We start from the raw sequence: 20,802 nt of genomic DNA, 5'->3' as shown, positions 1-20,802 counted from the left end.
TTTTCTGAGAACTTGGTGGTCTCTCAAGCCTTCACTGGGGGTTCCAAAAAACTTTGCTTTATATTTGTGAGAAACAGAGCATGATACCTTCACAGGCTTAGAATCTGCAGCAGCTTATTAATTCCCACAACTTCTAGTTCTGATTTCTTCTACAACCAGATGATGCCATTTTGCTTTTATTAACTCTCCCTAAAATGTGACAACCATAAATTAGCTGTCATAATTCAATAATATTTAAGCAGGAGTTTGGCATATTGTATTATTTGAACTAGATGGTTCCTTTCTCTCTTCACTTTGAAGAAAAATTCTTCACTCCATTTTTCTACTTCAGTTTTATTGTTACAGAGCACTGGCTGAATAGAGCAGATGTGGCATTCTAAGAAATATGGGGCTGGTTTGGCCACATTATACATTTTGAATACTGTTCATCTTGTATCTTTCAAATTATTTTAACTTAAATACATATGATAGAAACTTTTTGGAGAATCAACCATGAAGTTTTTATTTCACATTCATTCAGTTTTTTACATGTGCATTAATAAATCCAATTGTCTCTAGCATGGTTTGGCAAAATGGTGTATTTGTGTGTTACCTAGCATTGTGATCTATCCTTTGGAAAAAGTCTGTGACCCTGACATAGCATACATCTGCAATATTCCCCACCACAAACATAGTTCTGGATTCTCTTGCTTCATATAAATAAATTTGAGCCTAGAACACACGTAGTGGTGCCTGCCAGTTATTGTAAAGCTGGAAAATGTGCTGATGAATCGAGTTTGTCCTAGTTCAGTAGTTATAAGGCCTACAGTCTTCCTTAAAGCAGCTTCAGAGAAGCTTGGCTGGTTAGAATTGAGCCACTGTTTCTGTCAATATAACAGTTGTATGGTTAGGCTCAACATAATTTATAGATTTACCTTGTTATTTTACATGTAAAATATGTTTTTAATTCTGTCTGATGAAATATTGATTATTGCTCTGCCTTGATTCTTTCTTTGTTCAGCCACACTTGAACTGCTATGAAACTATGTGTCTGCTATGAAACTGCATGTTGAAGCATAGAGAAATAGCTTATCTGTGCTTTCTGTATTCTGTATTCTGGAGTGTGTTGAATCTGCTGTGTGGCATCACAGTGGCAGCAGTTGTGTGCATATGTGTATATTCTAAATAAAGGATTTGTGTGCTCTAGAGGGCATTTTATATTGCTAAACCATGTTAAAACCCGTAGAGGTACCCTTCATGGAACCAGGCCAGGTGATTTCAGCCTCTATTTAAGGCATTTGTTATTAGTTCAGTAAGTCTTTGTGTCATCCTCCTTTTCTGCGTTTGTTTGTCAACATTTGTGTTTGTGTTTGAATGAGATGAAACTGTCCCATTGATGGCTGCTCTTCATATACAGAGCAGCTCTAACATAAAAGTGTAGTTATTTCTCTGGCTGCATTACTTTAGAGGGCTTTTACAGCTGCTTCACTTACAGTGGTTGTGTGTTCTGAAATTCTGAGCTCTCTGATTGCCTGTGAAGATGATTTTTTATTTTCACTGCACTTTTTGTCGATGTGACTTAGTTGTTTTCACTGCTGACTTTTAACTTTTTGTCCATAAGTTGATTTTTCTTCAAACTGAAGTATTTGTTTGAATATAATCTTTTCCATCCTGTGGATGTAACTCTTGGTTGTGTTTGGGGGTTGCTCTAACACTTACCTGTTCATAAGTGTGGCAGATTGAAGTCATGCACTGTCCTAAGGACATGCTCAGTCTGCTGGAACTGTTCCTACAGTGGAGTTCTCTGGATTCTACCTGCTTTTTCTCAGGGAACAAAAAAAGTCATGTTGGGTATTGTATAATCCATATTTCAAGTTACTGTGCCTGCCAAAACCATGGACTTCCTCTAGTTTCTGTAAACTTCAGAACTTCAGTTGGCCACTGCAGAGATGTGGCAGGTGTTGAGATGTATCTACATTCTGACATCTGAAACAGTTCTGTAACTTGGACTTTTTTCATTAACATAAAACAATTTGCTAGACATTGTATTTAGATGAGAAGATGTGTACTGCTCCCAGTTTTCCTAACCAGTGTCCATAGTTGTGATAGTTGTTTCTTAGGCTGAGATTTGAGTTTATTGTACATGTTCATTAGAGAATTTGGTATTATATTCCAACCGAATCAATTGCCAATGTTGCAATATTGTAAGACAATTATATTTTATTTACGTTTTTCATTTCCTTTTCAAAAAAGGTGGGAATACATTCCCATCTTAGTATCAGCAGCAGTGTTGCCAAATAAACATAACCAGTAAGCACTTCAGCAGCATGTTAAACCCTGTTGTTGTTCTTTCTTTAATAGGTCCATGATTAGACTTCCTGTTTTACAAGATGTCCCAACATGTGTTGGAATGGTAACTTCAGTACCACCTGAGAGCTTGGAGTCTGCCTTTCTGTGAAAGGTAGGGCAGCTTCTGTTCAATATTTTTTGTGTATTTCCAAGGTTTTCTTTTTATTCATCTTATTGGCTCTGCAACACTACAGAATCTGAGTTATGCTTTTTAGCAGTACCAACTTTAGGTGTCAGAACTGATGTTATTTCACCAAGCAGTAATTTCTCAAAATAAATATGATTAATTTAGCTCTGCTTAAACTATGATTATTTATGAAGAAAATGATGCTGTTTCTTCAGGCATCATTTTCAAAGGTTTTACTCCAGATGAACAGAGAGCATGACCATACTACTTGGTCTCAGAAATATTTAGAGAACTCAAGTTTTGTTTCACCATAATAATTCTGTTTTCATCCGTTTTTCATTCTGTTCTGTGAATGTAGTGGAAGCACCATCTTTAAAAGGTCTTGCTATTTCTGGAAGGCAGTTCTGGCCTTCAGGGCCCACCAAAATATGTTACCCAGCCTCAGAATAAGTTTGCATCTGGGAACTGAATAGCTTAAATTTCCAGGTCTCTGCAAAAGGGAGTAAAAATAAGATCATCATTCTGTGGAGATGCATTCTCTACCAGATTCATTTATAAAGTCCGTGGATGTAAAATAAGAACAATAAAAAGAAAACCTTAGAGAACCATTCAATATTGCAATAAAGCTGACTTACATTATCCCTGTAGGCAAACTCCATGCTCTAGAGGTGGTGCTAATGTCCCCAGCGCTCAACACATGTTGGAACATCTTTGTGGAGGAGGAAGTCATTGATCAGGGAGCAGCATCTTCAAGGATCGTTTAAGGGGGAAAAAGTAAAAGGTAATATTTTTTAAAATATGTTGGAATGATTGTTCATTATGTTTATTTGGCAATCCTGCTGCTCATACTAAGGTTGTAGTGTTTTCATTTCTTAAAATTACTGAGAAACTTCGTAAACTTCCTTTAATCTTTCCTTCTCCCATGAGTTTGAATTGTGTTTGTCGGCCTCCTTCACGTTGCTGAGTTTACTGCACACAGGTCCAGAATTTACTGTAACTCATTGACAATCTGTCACTTTTTTCCAGTGGTTGTAAAGCAGAGAGGGTTAATCTGTGGTTTAACCAGTTTTGTAGTCCCTTGTGTTACATAAGTCAGAGGCAAATATTGAACTGGTACGAAGACATTCTGCTGCTAACCAAAGGGTGTTTGTTTTCAAGGAAGTAGTTGTGCCAGATGAGGTATCACCATCTGTTCTTGCACAGTAGTATAGAAGTGCAACTTTATATAAATGATCTTAAGCCAAAGCTATTTTGACAATATTAAGTGGTCGTATCTGACCTGGTTAAATTTTGCAGTGGTGGATCTGGTGATGCTCTATTTGGTATTAATGAATGTGACATGGTGTCCTGATCTTGGCAGCTTTAATTCTAATCCTGGGCATATACAGATGAAGGTGCTGACATTTTGAAATTCAGGTTATGGTCTTTGTTCTACCTTTCTGGTATCCTTTGAATTTCCTGGATTTTGTGCATATCCTCCCTGTGTGGCATGCCCATCCTGCCTCCTTAGATGAAGCCTCACATCTGCATCAGACTTGTGGTGACAACTGTGATACCTGTTCTGATTGTGGTGCCAGAAAGATGGCAGAGATTTTTCTCAGGGGAAAAAAAATTTCAAAATGTCTGTATAGTTCACACAATTTGCTTTAAAAGACCAGAACCACATAGGGAAGTTCTTATACTTGGTATTCCATTGAATCCTGTGGATGTGATGGAGAGTGTGTTCTGTTCTTTGTGAGGACTATGCTATTGGATGCTGGCATCTGTTTGTCATCTGACATTCTTACAGGAGTCTGCTCCATCTCTGTCTTACCTGGTGTCCTGTCATAATCATGTATTTATGGTGTTTAAGTCTGAGGTCCTGTCTTGCTTACTGTTTTGAGTTTAGCTCAAGAAACACATTTGTCTACTCTGCATGAAAAGAGATAAATTCCTGACTAACAACTTCTCTGTTGTTTTCTTAGGGATTCCTGTTGGTGTCATTGTCATATTAGTTCTTTCTGGTCTGCTCCCTGTAAAAATCTCTTTTGATTTGACTCTCTAGTGAGTAGCCAAGTACAAAAGTGCATTGAGGCATTTACTATTATTCATAAAAATGGGGAACGTATTTTCTAGTCCTCTACAGTCACTCCGTGCTGTTTCTTGAATATTCCTGAATGTCTTTGGACATGCTTATTATGCTGTATTTTTTGTTTTGGGAAAACCAAGATGAAGAAGAAAAGTTCATATAACTGTAATCTGTGTGTTCTTATTTGACTCGTTGAGACCTGCCCCTGTTTCAGTTCTCATCCCCTCCTCTGTCTTTAGTATTTTCCTCACACTGTTCAATTGCTGCAGCACAGATTACTGGGATTATAGGGTAGGATGTGAAGCTGTAGTTCTCAAAGACTTTGTCCTTCAGTGCCTCCTTTTAATAACTTCAGCACCCACTCCTCTTTTAGAATACACACATCAAATGGCACAAAAATAATCTTGAAGTTGTATTATTTAAAGAGGAGGAATTAAACATCAAACTTGAGGATGTTGTCTTTGCTTAACATATTCAGATTTTGATTTCTTCTGAAAGAAGAAGTTAGGTGATACACAGTGTAGTTACAGGAGAGAGCAGGGAAACAATTAATTGTAGTGCCTTATGTTCCTTCAGGGTTGACATTCTTTCTGTCCTCTCTGGTCAAGCTGCAAGCCTTCCTTGCTGTTGGAATGCCAAGTGTTCTCTGCTCCTGGATGCACTGTTTATGTGTATATGCTTCTCTGCTTTGTGGCAGCTCCTTCCATTTTCCAGGCCTCCACAAACCTGTGCAGAATGCTGTTTGGGGACTAGCTGGGTTCTGTTAGAGACAAACCACTAAAGGTAATAAAAAAAGACTCTTTATGGATGATTAATAGCTGCCTTTCAGCTGTTTAATTATCTAGCTTAGAGACAGAATTGTGGAAACTGGATTGTCTGGTTATATATACCTTAGCACAGATCTCTTCTCAGAGTAGTTTTTCTTTTTGCCAAAAAGCGTGAATTATACGTGAGTTCCCAGGCTTACCCACTGGTAGAGACTTTAGAGAAGTGGAGGCTTTTTGCTGGTCAATCTTATGTGACTTCCATCAAAAAGCACGAGTTGTATAGGTAGGTTAAGTAAGATTCTTGAGAAATTCTTTCTGTGCTTGATGAATTTTTTTTGTCCTATGGACTTGCATATAAAAGCTTTGAATCAGCACAGAAAATAGGATGGGGCCAGGGTTACACACAGCTTTTGCCTTGATGCAACTATTTCCCTGGCTCTGTTGTGTTAAAATAATTGCACCAATATGACCCTCTAGAGTGGAGCTTTTTTGCTTGTTTTCCTTTGACAAGAATAAAGTGTAAAGTTAGAAAGTAAAAGTTCAAAATAAACAAAACGTTGCTTTGCCAGGTGTGTAATTAACTGGTGGAACTCTTTGTATTACAGTGCTGCAGATTCAAAAAATTAATGGCAAAATTAATGGAAAAAACATTCCATCCTGACCTAATAGACAGATAGGATGCTCTAACTTAGGACAGACCAAGGCATCATTTTGGTGCACAGTGAGCACTACACACTGTTTAATAATCTTCTAGCAGCATCTCTTAGTACTACTGTTAGAGAAAGGATGATGGACTCTGCTACCCAGTGTAGGTTTACTTAATATAATACATAAGTATATAAATACGTAAGTATTTATTATAGTATAGTTTATACTGAAAAAGTTCGGTCCACTGCAGTGCCTGAAACATACTTTGAGTGGTTTTGTGCTTGTGCATTCACAGTACAGAGGTTAAACTCTCAGTTGAATCATACTTTGCTAAAATAGTTTGGTTGGCGTTTTCTTTGGAGGGGGCAGGAGAAGACAATATTAAAAATAATGTAGCATTTTATTCAGCATTTTTATTCTTTTAGGCTATGTTACATGGCTGGTTATGGTTTTTTCCCTACTGTGTCTTGAACGTGGTATGTATTTTGAGGATTTTAATCTGCAAATTTGGATTTTTTTTTTTTAAAAATCACTGATGTTTGAGCAGTTTCTCAGTTTCTCAATATGCATCCTGGGCAATCAGGCCAAGGTGGGTAGTCCTGGAGAAGTGTAGGACAAACCCTGCTCCTAGCAGATTGGGAGCTCTCAAGGAGGTTGTCCAGTTTGTCCAGAAGTCAACTCATGAATTAGTTCTTAAGCTGTGAGAGGAGGAGTGTTCTTTTCTGACCAAGCTCACTGCAGTAAGGAGTGCAGGGCTTTCCATTGTTCTGTACACAGCCATTGCCAGTCATTCTCTCTAACCAAGTGGTTGTTCCCCAGGAAGGTGCACTGGAAGTGTTGAACAGTGTCAGAGACTGGTTTGCACAACCTTTCCTGTGTCAGCTGTGGGTTGTATCTTGGCCATCTGCCCCTCACAGAGGGGTGCTGGTTTGTACCTGCTGCAGGGAGCCGTGCACCAAAACTCCAAGCACTTGGCAGGGAGTCTCTGGTTTGGCAGGAAACACTCCCCAGCCCGGGGCTTTGCTGAACACGCTCCTGGTTACAGGTTCCTCCTGTAGGAGGTGCCTGCTCCAGCCACTTCGCTTGGGCTGGCTGTTCTTGTCAAGGGAGCCAAGTTTTGTAAAACTAAAGTTTTGTAAAACTGTTTTTTGTAGCTTCCCCTTTCCTCATCCTGTCTTCTAGCAGCAGAGCAGCTTAACCCTACAGCAAGTCAACACTGATTAAATTATTTATGCATTTAGTTAGTCAGACTTAAATTCAAGCTTTTATTGAAAGGACTGAAACCAGAAGATTGCAGCTAAAATTATCTTACTGTTTCCTTTGCCTGGGATCACTGGGTTATCTTGCACCCCTAGAAATCTCTGATTTTAATTATCAGAACCAGGAGTTGTTTGCCTTAATACTGTTTAACAAGCTCTGCCTTCAGTTTTTAGTACTGAAAGTCTGTCTGGAGCATGGGTAGCCCCCCCAACACAACCCCAGGGTATTCTGAACCTGAACAACCTCCTTAATTTTTTCCTTTCTTGTGTTCCATCCCTCATTCTCTAGCTTAATATTTAGGGTTGTGTTTTCCCCTTGATAGCTGTAGGAGTGCAGTACTGCTGGGTGACTTTGTGGGCTGAGGACACTGCACTGTGAGAGACTGATCCTGTGCTGATGAGGTGGGGAGAAGTGAGTTCAGTAGTTGCTGTTGGTGCTTCTCAGGGTGTCAAGGCCCCTTAGTACAGTAGAGTCCTTTCCCTTTCATATTTAGTCAGCCTGATACTTGAATGGGGCTGCTCAGTTTAGAATTATTAATACACAGTATCAGACACAGTTCCAGTTGCTTTCATGGCCTGCTTTCTGTAGAGATCACACAAGCTGAGTCTTATACAACTATTGCTTATCTAGTTTCAGGAGGTGAACTGCTCCACTCCAGTTTTTTGTAATTTCCAGAAATTCCTATATATTGTAACTCTTGAACAGTGTCTACTTACCAATCATGTTGTATTTAATTACATGTAATTGTACAGAGATTAAAGTGGTTTAAATGTTTCACTGCTACATCTACAGCAGCACTATAAAATTTCCTTCATGCTGGTGAAATGAAGGAATAGAATTCTTTATTAGAGAATTGAATAGTTTGGAAGGCTGCAGGAATTGAAGTGGTAGTGTTTCCAGTACACTGCCTTTCCTGATGGGGGAGCTTGCAGGGGGACTGAGGCACAAAACTCTGGTGGTTCTTTGGGGATAGCACAGGAAGGGGGCTTGAGCCTCAATTGTAGATACAGTCCAGGGCACAGCCCAACACTTTCTGTGATGTGGGTAGGAGGGAGGTGGGTAGATCTGACCAGATGCTTCTTTGCTGCATTTTCCTAGATCTGATGGTGTTGAATAAAATTAACAGAAACTTAAATAATGTCTCAGATTGGAGGGAGATGGACTTTGCTTTCTATTTTGTGGTGTGCAAGCCAGCTGTAATGGCAGAAGGGGTCTGGACCTAACAGGACTGCATCCAGTTGGATCTTGGACCAATATTTCATGCACAGAATTTAAGGTTCATGAGGTTGCTCCTGGTGTTGAGGTTATACGAGTGAGTGCTTTCTGCATTTCTGACCTGTGGTTAGGGCATATAGACATTAATTATGCACCCTCACAGTGCTGCTCTTGAAGGACAACTCAAGCCCTAAATATGAGCTGTGTAACTGCTTAAAGCCAGTTCTTCAAGGTTTTTTTGTTTTGAGTGTAAACGTAAAGAGATTTTATACAGGCACTCAATAATTTATCACATCAATAATCACAGTCAGACCTGATGTTTTACAAATAATTTTTTATCTTTGATCTCAATCCTGTCAGTCCTCTTATACTATAAATTATTGAAGTAACTTTTTGATTCTTTGAAAACCTATCTGCAAAGACAGTATTTTTCTTCAGCTTCCCAAATAGGGCAGTACCCTCCTTATGATTTGTTTTGGTTTTTGATCAATAAAATATAATTAAATTTCTGAAGTGGAGCAAAGCCAATGACTCTCAGATATCTAAGCAGACAATAGCAGAATTTTCACTTCTTGAGACCTAAAAAGTTTTCAGTTACAAGGTTTAGGTGCTTTTATATTTGTAAAAAACAATCTTGTGCTACTGACACATATGCCAATATCAGGATAATATTGCTGAATGTTTTTTCCCTCAAGGTTTTTGGAACTTGTGTCTGAGTTACTTATAGTAACTCTGTTGCAATATCAAAAAATTTTAAATATAATATAGTTTATTTGTAACAAAACATCCTGACACACTTCTTTGCATGCTCATATACTATAGATTTTTATTAAAATCTGATTGAGTTGGGGGTTGCTATTAAAGCTTCCAGACATGTAATTAAGAATTAACATGGGGACAGACTTTATTGTGTTGTCCTGGAATGCTTGGCAGATTCAAAATTTGCGCTTGGAGTGCAAATCTGTCCCTCGTATTTCTCATCTAGGGTAGTGTGACTCTTTAGTGGCATCTGATGCCTCTGAGGATGTTCTGTAACTGAGTTTTGCCACAAAGAATTGAAGTTTTCTTTCAATCAGTCATCAATTCTTGATGGTCTTGTACAGTTCGGGTGTAATAGAGATCTGGCAAGAGCACTTGAATGAAGAATATGACCTTAGTTTTGTCTTTAAAAATATCAAAACTTAAATTCAACTGGAGAGATGGGTTAAAATTATAGCTTGGAGCATTGCTTTGCTCCAGCTCCTTTTTGTTGTTAACCTTGATGATGTTTTTATCATAGCTCTAGGAAAAGTTCAAAATTACATTGCTGAAGTAATTTTAAAGACTTGAGGCATAGACTTGTTATCAAAAATGTCTAAATTTAACAAATGTATTATTTAAAAGCAAGCAAGTCTTTTCAAATTCCACATACAACACTTTTGATCACAAGACTGCAAGTTAAGATGGCCACATCATCAAACTTAAGGTACATTGAGATGATCACCTAAAAATCAGAAAGAAGTTCAGCTTTTTGAAAACAGAAGGCAAGGGAAAGCACTCTGTTGATGGAAGCAAATGCCTTTTTTTTTTTAATCTTCATTTTCTCCTTGGTTTCTGCACATGTTTAAATGTATATATTGTAAAGATCAGATGGTGCAATTTAGACTGGAATTCAGATTGCTAGGGCCTAAATAAAAATATCAGTAGATGGATCCCACTATCCAATAACTTGGTTAGAAAGATGAGTAATTACAAGGATATTTGTGTTTTGTGATACAATTAACTATGTTTAGTATTTTAGAATATATATATATGTGTATATATACATTTCTTAAAAGTATAAATCGTATTTCTGTTCCCAGATGATTATGACTCTAGGGAATCTGGAAAAGGGAAGAGAAGCCTCTTCCTATTAACACTGGGAAAAGTAATTAAGCAGACTAGAAGAATATGTCAGGAGTTTCCTATTTAGAGATACGTGTTCTTCTCCTTTGATGGCAGACAGGATTCCAATATGCTTTTTATAAGAGTGGATGAAGTTTTATATATCTCATTTTATGAAATTTATAAATGAGAAGTGGATCTCAGGAGGAGAAGTGGCAGTCAAGCAAAAAACCAAAACTAAGACTTCAGTATGGAAACACATGAAAATTAACAGTTTCCAGCCCTGTGCATAGATTCCATTTCTCTTTGGCATTTTTTCTGAGTTGCAGAAAGCAAAAAAGGGACAGGCTCTAAGCAGTGGTATCACATCTCCTAGGTCAGTGGATTCAGCACAGTGGTGTGAGCAACTGTGTATGGAAGTATAACCAGGCCAGCATTTCCAAGCACAGATGAAATTGGTAATTTTCCCACCCTTGCCCCAAGTACAATCCAAGTATTTAAGGAGCATGCCAAATCTTCGTGTAGTATGCAGCTTTGGAATGCACCCTGTTTCTGACATCCCAAACTAACAGGGTTTAACTGATGTAATTTAGAGCAGGGAAGACATGATGATGCTTCCACACATGATGAATCGTGTGGATGACAAGATGACTTTTTAAAAATCTTTTTGTAGTCTGGTTCCTTGATGCTAATTCATTTGTGGGGAAATTGTATTCTTTTCCCCTTATCCTGTTTTCCAAGGAATTTTAGCCTTAAGTGATTGAATATTCCATTAGCCTTTCTTCTTTCCCTTCAGGTCACTTTTGAGTCAACTGATAAATCAGGAGCCCCCTCAGTGTGTCTGAGTTGAGGGGGAAATGAACCCATTTTTTCCTTTTCTTTGCTCCTCCGCCTGGTTGGCTGCCAGTGAGCTCTCTGGCACAGACTGGCCAGGCTCAGGGGCCCTGGCTGTGCTCAGCTGGACAAACAGGGTCTGGGAGATGTGCCAAGGGATGATCCGAGATGTAGGAGGGATGTGGCAGTATTGTGCAGTAATGAGGAATATGGAAGCACATATGCAGGAGGACAGGGATCATTGAATCGCTCTACCCTCTCACTCAAAGATGGATCAACATTGAATTTAGACTGGGTTGTTTAGGGCATCAATTGGCCAAGTCTTAAAAACTTGAGAAGTGAGACAATCTATAAATTGTTCATGCAAAGTGTTGCATTATTTGTCTTCATGAAAGAATTCTTCCCTATATCCAGTCAGAAACAGCTGATTCCATTTATGAATTTACTTCTCATTCTTCCACTTTAATAAAGGGTCTGGCTCCATCTTCTCAATAAACTCTCCCTTAAGTCTTCTTACTCCAAGAAAAAGAACCCTCATTTTCTCCTCATTATGTCAGGTGCTGCAACCCCGTGACCATCTTGTTGACTTTTTCCTGGATTCAAGTTTTTTCAAGCTTTTCTTGTACTGGGTGACCCAAATGTGCATGACTGTAGGTGTGGGCTGAGTTAGAGGAGTGGTTGTTTCCCTTGATGGGTAGGTTACCACTGATTTACAGTTTTGCTGTAGGTATAACCTGTGGGTGTCAGGGTGCAGTGCTGGATAACCTACGGGCCTCCAGGCTCTCCGTGGTTCCCATCAGTGCTGCTGACCCCACCCATGGCATTCCAGTGAGTCCAGCCCAGGCACAAGGCTTTGCACTTGGCCTTCAAGAGTTCCATGAAGTCCCTCTTGCTTCACTTGCAAGAGGTCCTTTCCCTTGGCACTGCTCAGCGTGGTGCCCTCTGCAGACTTGGCAAGGGCCTTTGTGTCTCTCCTTTGAGGTCCCTGAGACACTCATTAAAGAGGATAAGTCCCAGAGCAGTTTCCAGAGGGTCTCTGTGGCCTCTGGATAGTTTTCTGCACTTAGGAATAATGTGTTGAGGGATTTTAGAAGAAAGTTACTGGGATATTGCAGAGGCTGGTGAAGGACAAGAATCTTAAGGCATCAGGTATCTCAGAGAATGGTCCATTGATGATGGATGAATTTCTGAAAAGTTAAAGGGACAAGAAAAGTCCTATAATGGTTGACTTTACTCAGAATAAAGTTCTTTAAGATTAGAAAGACTTCAATTGTGAAAAAACCAAGATGGCAACAGTTCTTGTTACAAAAGGAGTGTGTGTTTTCAGGGGAGTTGGGTAACTGTAGTTACACTGACATTCAAAGAACTGTAACAATTACACATTCTCACGCATACCTAGAATAGGGCAGAATTTTCCATCTGCAAGCCTCTTTTCTGGATACTAGTTAATTAAATGTCCCTTCTTACTTGCGTTTTTTTTCAGACGGGTTTTCTGATTGATGATGGCTTTGCTTACACGTGTTTGCATAGTAAAATGGTGCATGCTCAAATAGACCTCACTATTGCCAGTCTGACTTGGAAGAATTGCTCCTGCCCACAGGAATCATCCTCCCAACTTCAAGGACTTCATTTGCCTGGGTGGCAGTTGCAGCGTTGGGATTTAATGTGTGTGTCTGCTTCCCATTACACATTCGGCTTTCAGCAACCTGAGCGCGGCTCCAGCTCTATTACACAGGACAAATTGGGCACCAAGAAAGGTTTAATTTATTTTTTTCCCCATGATAAAGCAAAAATTAGTTAGAAATCGTATATGCATCTTGCTGAAATCCTTAAGGTAACATGTAAGATAGGGAGTCAGTGATTAAGTTAGTTTAAGAGGTAACGACTTCAAAGAATTCTTAAAATGACTATCAGGGATAGGCCGAGTAGAGAGCTGTGCTGGGGAACGCAGTGCGGATGTGGTCCAGCCATCCCTGAACGGGCAGATCCCGCTGGAGAGGGAGCCAGGGGAAGGGAAGGGGCAGATCCTGGTGGATTGGGAGCCAGAGGAGGGGAAGAAGGGGCAGATCCCACTAGATGGGGAGCCAAGGGAAGGGAAGAAGGGGCAGATCCCAGTGGGTCGGGAGCTGGGGGAAGGGAAGCGAAGAAGGAGCAGATCTCGGTGGATCAGGAGCCAAGGGAAGGGAAGAAGAGGCAGATCCCAGTGGATCAGGAGCCAAGGGAAGGGAAGAAGGGGCAGATCCCAGTGCATCAGGAGCCAAGGGAAGGGAAGAAGAGGCAGATCCCACTAGATGAGGAGCCAAGGGAAGGGAAGAAGGGGCAGATCCCAGTGGATCAGGAGCCAAGGGAAGGGAAGAAGGGGCAGATCCCACTAGATGAGGAGCCAAGGGAAGGGAAGAAGGGGCAGATTTTGGGGCATTGGGAGCCAAGGGAAGGGAAGGGGCAGATCCCGGTGGGTCAGGCGCCGGGGGAAGGGAAGCGAAGAAGGAGCAGATCTCGGTGGATCAGGAGCCAGGGGAAGGGAAGAAGGGGCAGATCCCAGTGGATCAGGAGCCAGGGGAAGGGAAGAAGGGGCAGATCCCAGTGGATCAGGAGCCAGGGGAAGGGAAGAAGGGGCAAATCCCACTGGATCGGGAGCCAGGGGAAGGGAAGGGGCAGATCCCAGTGGATCAGGAGCCAGGGGAAGGGAAGAAGGGGTGGGACAGGGCAGGTGCCTGCTCCTCCTGGCCCCTGCCCCACTCCCAGTGCCACCAGCGCTCACTTCTCCCATGGTATGTTTTTATTTCCTGCTCTCGAGTTCAGGCAGGGGAAGGCAGGAACTCCTCTCACAGCAGACACTCGCTCTGGCACAGCCAAGATCAGCGTTTGCTCAGGCCCCCATCCCAGACGAGGATTCCTCTTGCAGTTGGCTCTGGAGGAAGCACCTGCTGTAATAGTTACAAATTTCCTGTAGTGTTTTGCAAAATCCTTCGTCTATCCCAACCAATCCAGTTTGGAAAGTCTTCTGTCCATTCAAGGAGCACTGACTCAGCGTATTTATTCTTCTGTGGTGGGTCAACACCAATGGTCCATAGAAAATACAGCTGCCCGGTTTTTTCCTGTGTAAAATATACGTATGTGCACACTGGGGGTTTTTTATCCAGAAAACTGCCCTGCCAGGACTACATGTGCCTTTGTAGGACTGTAGTTTATATAAATACATATATTCATATACCTACAAATTTATATCCAACACTTAAAAATTTCTTTGATGAATTTAGGAGTCCTTAAGTATTACCCATTTTCTTTTTTTCTGTAGCTTGAATGTAGACTGTAGACTCTTTGATTTTCTTACAAACTCAGCAAAAAGTATCAAATGTCCAAGTAACCATGAATATGTGTTGGGGGGACAGCTGGTGTTTCTAAACAACTCTTTTTAATATGAATTTATTTCTTTGCCCTCAGTTAATAGGTTGGGTTTTTTTCCCTATAGAATTTCTGTTATTGGTACTGTGCCAGTGGTGTAGGCTAAAGGATGCAACAGAATGCTTTGGGCTGCACCCTCACCCCCTCGACACTGAAATCCATCTTCACTAACGCTTCTGAAAATAAAGGAGTTGTTCTTTCTTGTGGAGAGCAACTGAGAACTCAGATTGTCTCATACTCTGATATGCCTCGGTTTAATGTGCCAGGCTAAACTTCAGCAAAGTTCTTAACTGCTTTCAAGTGTTAAAGAAATTCTCTGATTTATATTTTAAACTTGTAGAGTTGCACCCTTTTCAGGAGATCGTGAATGTGTAACCAAAGCCACATTAATACACTGTCATGGATTTTTCTATTCAGGAAAATGAAGTTGTGACGTAAGGTCATTTAGAGCTTTGTTTGTGTTTTGGGAGGTTTTTTCTGTGGGGGATAAGCTAACTCTGTTTTGTTTTGTTTTGTTTTTTTGCTTTAGCTAAAAAACTAGGAATTACAGATGTGCCAGCTGAGGTCGTTACTTTTATTTCCCATGCAACACAGAACAGACTAAGAACAGTGATAGAGAAAGTGACAGTGATAACCCAGCACCGGATGGAGTCGTACAAAGTAAGTGTGCCCAGAGCGGGTTTGTGTCCTGCGCCCGGCGGGGCTCGGCATGCCCACGGTGCCTGGCACAGCCTGGCACAGCTTGGCACAGCTTGGCACAGCCTGGCACAGCCTGGCACAGCTTGGCACAGCCTGGCACAGCCTGGCGCAGCTTGGCACAGCTTGGCACAGCCTGGCACAGCTTGGCACAGCCCGGCACAGCCCAGCACAGGCCAGCACAGCTTGGCACAGCCTGGCACAGCTTGGCATAGCCTGGCACAGCCCAGCACAGCCCCGGTGCCCAGCACAGCCCAGCACAGCTTGGCACAGCCCGGCACAGCCCAGCACAGCTTGGCACAGCCCAGCACAGCCCAGCCCAGCACAGCTTGGTACAGCCAGGGTGCCCAGCACAGCCATGATGCCCAGCACAACCCTGGTGCCCAGCCCTGGTGCCCAGCACAGCTTGGCACAGCTTGGCACAGCCCAGTACAGCCATGGTGCCCAGCACAGCCCTGGTGCACAGCCCTGGTGCCCAGCACAGCCATGTTCTGGTTCGTGCTGCAGAGCTTCCCTGGGCTGCAGGTTTGCCTGCTCAGCAAACACACTGCTGGGATGGTGGATCCACCTGCCAGCTCATCTTCCTCTGCTCTGGGGGAGTTTGGGTGTAGAGTTGTTTGTGTCTTTCTGTGCTGAAGTGTCTGGCAGGGAGAATTTGCTAAGCTATTTCTGCTCATGGGTTGTGACTAAGACTTGATTCCTGATAACCCCTTTTTTGTCCCGGGTATCCAGGAATTGGATTGAAATTTCTTTGGTATTTAGGAATCTGTAGTAACTTTTCTGGATGTGAGAAATATTAATATTTTACAAAAGCTGCTAATATATGCCTTAGCAACTAAAGAATTCAACTGTAAATTTTTAACTGTAATTAAACATGAATTTCTATTTAAAAAAACTCAAAGGTTAAATGCTACTGATTCATTTTTAGTGATTGTATTCCTGAAGAAAAATGAAACAATTTTGATATTTCAAACCAGGGGGAAATTTAAATAAAGATCTACTAACCAGTTTGAAATTCAAATTAATCAAACATTTTTATTGATATATTTGAAATATCTGTTGCAGTAGAAATGAGGTGCTTATTAGTTATCATAGTTGTTAAAGTGGTGTCAAAGGAAGATGGCAGTAATTAGTTATGTGTTGTCCAAGCTGTGTTTAGATTTCTTTTGCATATATATACATTGATAGCTCTGATTTAGCTTGTTCCTTGGTTCTGTGGTGCACATTTTGCATTCCTGGAGTGGCAGTCTAGTCAAACAGCTTTGGACTGTGTCTTAGCCCACCTGTTTCCCAAATCTGGGCGTTCTGTGACCTGAGTCATGGTTGGACTAATTCTATTTGATATTTGCAAAAATAATCATCTCTGGGATCTGTGACTATAATCAGCATCATTGTGATAGAAAAATGGATTAAAAAATAAAGGCTGCTCTTCCTGGTTATTACCTAGACTTAGATCTTTCATTGCAATTGATGGATATATTCCACTATATTGGATTAAAAGTAAAATACCCTTGTTTATTTTCAGTATTCTTTACTGTCTTCAGAAGTGTTAAATCCCTCCTTCCTTCTCTTTAGGTGTCTGAGAAGAAAAGAGTTTGCTTAGTCCATGTTAAGTTATGTTTAAAGAAGCATTTAAAACAATGACTTAAAAGATCCTTAGGAAAAAAATAGTGTTGTCTCTGATTGAAATGCAGCATTGTGATTGTATTCTGTATTTTTCTTGGTTAATGCTGTTTTTTGATTTCATAGCATGGTAGTCAGAGAGGAAGACATTAAGTAGATAAATGGGATGAAAGTAATGTGAATAATTTACTTTTCTGACTGACATCTTGAGCGTTCTCCATGTGGCTTATGCCATAAACTCTCCTGGTGTGCTAGGAAAACTTGCATACTCTCAGATGCCATAAGCTTCTGTTTTAATTGGAGTTAGAGGCTTATTTTAACTGAGTTTTTAGCTTTAATGCTTTTATAATGCTGCATCTTGAGAAATTCTGTTACTAGTTCAAGAATGAGTACAAATGCAGGAATTACAGGTTATGAGCCTGGTTATAAACTATAGCTAGGATTATTCAGTAATAAAGTTAAGCATTTTAGATGTTTTCCATCATTAAGTCAGTTGGTTTTACTTCTTTAACTCTTTCATTTGTCTGGTGCTGATAAATCGGTCCTTGTTTTTTAAAATTGCTTAGATATTAATTAAATTATCAGATTCTCGCTGCGTTATTAACTACAGGCTGGCTTCATTCTCTTCAGCCTAAAAAATAATAATTTTCTTTTTATTATGAGTACCATGGAAAGATTTGAATGTGTAGCACCTCCAGTCTCTAAATGCCTGTTCTGGATGAGGTGCCTGTTTTTCTGAAGGGCTGTCCCTGTCTTACAGGATGATGAATGGTACGAACAGGCCACAGACGTCCGGTCACAGCTGAAGTTCTTTGAGCAGCTGGAGCGTTTGGAAAAGCAAAGGAAAGATGAACAAGAGAGGGAAATTTTGCTGAAGGCTGCCAAGGTATCACTTTTACTGTTTTTTAAACTACTTAACAATCCATAGGCTTCAAACAGTTATTTAAGTTTGTGATGTGTGTTTGTAAGCACGTTTTGTTTATTACAGTAGGAAAGGTCCTGTTCATCACACCTTGAACCCGTGAGTCAGGCTCTGGTCTGTGCTGACTCCACACCCACCCTGGGATGCCTCTGTCTTTTCAACAGAGCTCGGAATTTCAGGAGTTCTTGGGAATACAGGAGACAGTGGCTAACACTTCCCAAATAATTCTGCGAAATGATTTTTACAATTGCCTTTGAAATTTAATAGATACCAAGGGTTTCTGTGCTGCTGGACAATCATAACCTACACTTCTTGTCTTTAAACAAATTCAGTAGAATCTGACTAATTTTTTTTCGGGGCTTTTTACTTCTTAGGTTTTTAGACTTTGTTTTTAAACAGTTTTGCTTGTTTGTTTATCTTAATTTATATGTGTTCCTGTTGCTTCTTTGTAACTTTGATTGACTCATGCATGTTTCCAGTTAACTGTCAGTTCTCAGGATTTGTTCCTTTGTAACTTTAATTCCAGAGACTGGGTGTTCATTGGTGCAATTAAACAAGCTCAGATAATATTGTTTCAAGAGCACATAGAGATAGAATAAGTTCCCTTCTTTTGTCTATAAATTTAATCATATATATAATAGCTAACTACTAATAAGTTTATCTCTTAGTTATCCCATTTTAATTGTATTTGAAACTTTATTGAGTTATTCATTGTATATTCTGAAGAGATTATGCAGAACAACTCAATTGTAACACAGCCTCGTGATATCATTCCATTAATGTTCACAAATTGAGAAATTTTTTAAAGAAACTAGCCCAAGCCTTGCTTATTTAGAAATCTGTTTCTCAATTAAGCTAATTTAATCTGCCCTGTTTGTACTCTTAATTTATAATTGTTCACATTATTAAATATTCCACATTTTTTTAAACAACATAGATACTCTTTAAATGTTTTGATGAAAACACATCTGCTGTTTTCATTCTCAATTTTTACTTATTAAAAGTAAAGAAATGTTTTGTTGGGTTTTTTTTAATACTGTTTTCTCCATTCAGTGACTACATCTTGGTGAATCATTTCAGTGTATCCTGCAGCTTGTTTTTACGTTGGTCCTTTTTTACTGGACATTGAGAAAAATGCAGTAGCTTATAGTCCTTAGATCAGAAATGTTTCCCTGAGTGCACAAAGCCTTATGCAGACTGGTCTGAGATTGGCTTAGAGGAGCTCCCAGTGTTCCTTCCAAACTGAATTCCTTCCTGAATTGATATTCTGTGTTTTGGACAGGATTTTTTGTTGTTTTAGTCTTGGCTAATATAAAGTCCTATGAAGTCTTAATTAAATACATGATAATCAAGTTTGATTCCTATAAAGTACAGGAGGAGCAAATTAAAGAATTTCCACAACAACAACGACGACGAAAATATAAAAGAATCCCCTAATTGGTTTGAAAAAAATTACCTTAATGAAATTATTGCATGCATACTTCATAACCAGGAGACAGCTTGGAAGAAATACATGGTATACTAGAAAAATACATGAAGGTGAAAAATAAATGAAGGTGCTAAAAATCCAAAACCAAAGCACAGAGTAGCCATCAGCAGTGCTGATTTATCAGTGTTAATGTTCAGAGAGAGAAGCAGAGACACTGTGGACCCCTTGGAAGGTGCTTATGCAGTGCTGTGATATGAGTGTAAATGCCAGTTTGGAACTGAGCTGGCTTTGTTCAGCTGGAGCTGCCCAGTCTGTTCTGATGGATGGGTGACCTATTGCAAGGCTTATGTAGGACAGGGTTTGGCAAAATATGGTCAGACTACAATTTTTTATTCTAGATCATAGATTTTACATTATTTCCTTAGATTCTCTGGTGCTGCTCAAATGCAGAAGCACCTGTACATGAACAGTGATACTTGTAGAGGTCTTTATTCTGAATTCCTGTGTGCTAATTCCTTACCCAGGATTTTGGTTTCTTCCTTGTTTTTATGAATGTGCCTTGTTGTCTGCGGAGATCTCAGCCCTTGTGGGAAGGATGCAGTCATTGTAAGGACAGAGAAAGGAAATGGACACAGTTAAAACCTGCCCCAGCTGCCTGGTGAAGTGATACCCACCAGTACCCACTTCTCTGTGGTCTGGTGAAATTTGTGTCTGCAAAGGGGGAGATGCTTAAACTGCCTCTGGAGACTCAAATTCTCCCGGTCATGGCACCTTTGTCACCTTGATGCTATTGTCTTTAAAAGATCAAAACTTCGAGGTTTAAAGTGAAATTTCTGTTTTCCTTGCTGTAGATACTTAAATCTAAAAATCATGTTTATTTATAACTGCAACTTCTTTGTGCCTTTTAGAGAAACAATGTGATCTTTTATCTTGGAAGTGTTTTGACAGGTTATTGTGCAACATGTTTTTAAGGTTACTCAGCAGAACCATTTTAGTGAAAGTTTAGAAGTTTCCTTTTAGAAGTTTCCTGCTGTTGATATCTCATCTGCTGTCTCCTACAGAAGAGCATAAAAAGGTTGAACTTGCACAGTGAAAATCCTTTTTTAATTATTTACCCTTTGGAGCCCTCTTAACAGCCAAAGTCCAGGGTTTGATGAAGAAAGAGAGAGTGAAAGAAATGTTTTGGGTGTTGAAGCAGATGGTGTTAAATAATCTACTTAGTAACAGGAGAATCAATGGAGAAGATGATGAAGAATGAAGGAATAGGTTGGAATTAAAGGAGAGGCAGCCTGAGTCTTCAGGAAGCCTTGAAACTGATCTGGTAATTTAGCATTACAGTTCAGTAAGGGGTAAAAGAAAAAAAGTAAATGATGGCCTAAGAAAGTGTCAGGTTTGTAGGTTTTTGTTGTTTTGGGTGATGGGTGGGTTTCTTTAGGAAGAGAAAGGAAAATATTTGACACAAGTGTTCTGTTTGATCTGCAACTGTAATTTCAGTTGTTACAGTAGGAGATGATTGCAAAATTTTTAAGCACTCAGATGGGCTTGGTTTTGCTTCAGGAAATGTTTTTGGGAGAAGGAGAGATCAAATTGGATGAGAAGATAGAAGGAAAGCAAAAG

At 40.0% G+C, this 20,802-nt stretch overlaps 1 protein-coding gene across 1 annotated transcript in view; it reads left to right on the top strand.

Moving 5' to 3' along the window:
• Positions 1–20,802, top strand: part of LOC136366725 (transcription initiation factor TFIID subunit 4-like) — a 150,959-nt gene that overhangs the window by 49,544 nt on the left and 80,613 nt on the right. The window contains exons 11-12 of the mRNA XM_066328001.1: positions 15,045–15,175; positions 17,595–17,720. Of these exons, the coding sequence (XP_066184098.1) occupies positions 15,045–15,175; positions 17,595–17,720 (257 nt within the window). The remainder of the gene's footprint in view (positions 1–15,044; positions 15,176–17,594; positions 17,721–20,802) is intronic.

Source organism: Sylvia atricapilla, chromosome 12, assembly GCF_009819655.1.
Source record: "Sylvia atricapilla isolate bSylAtr1 chromosome 12, bSylAtr1.pri, whole genome shotgun sequence".
NCBI lineage: Eukaryota > Metazoa > Chordata > Aves > Passeriformes > Sylviidae > Sylvia > Sylvia atricapilla.
The sequence above is the reverse complement of the archived record's forward strand: the minus strand, read 5'-3'. Positions and strand labels throughout refer to the sequence as shown.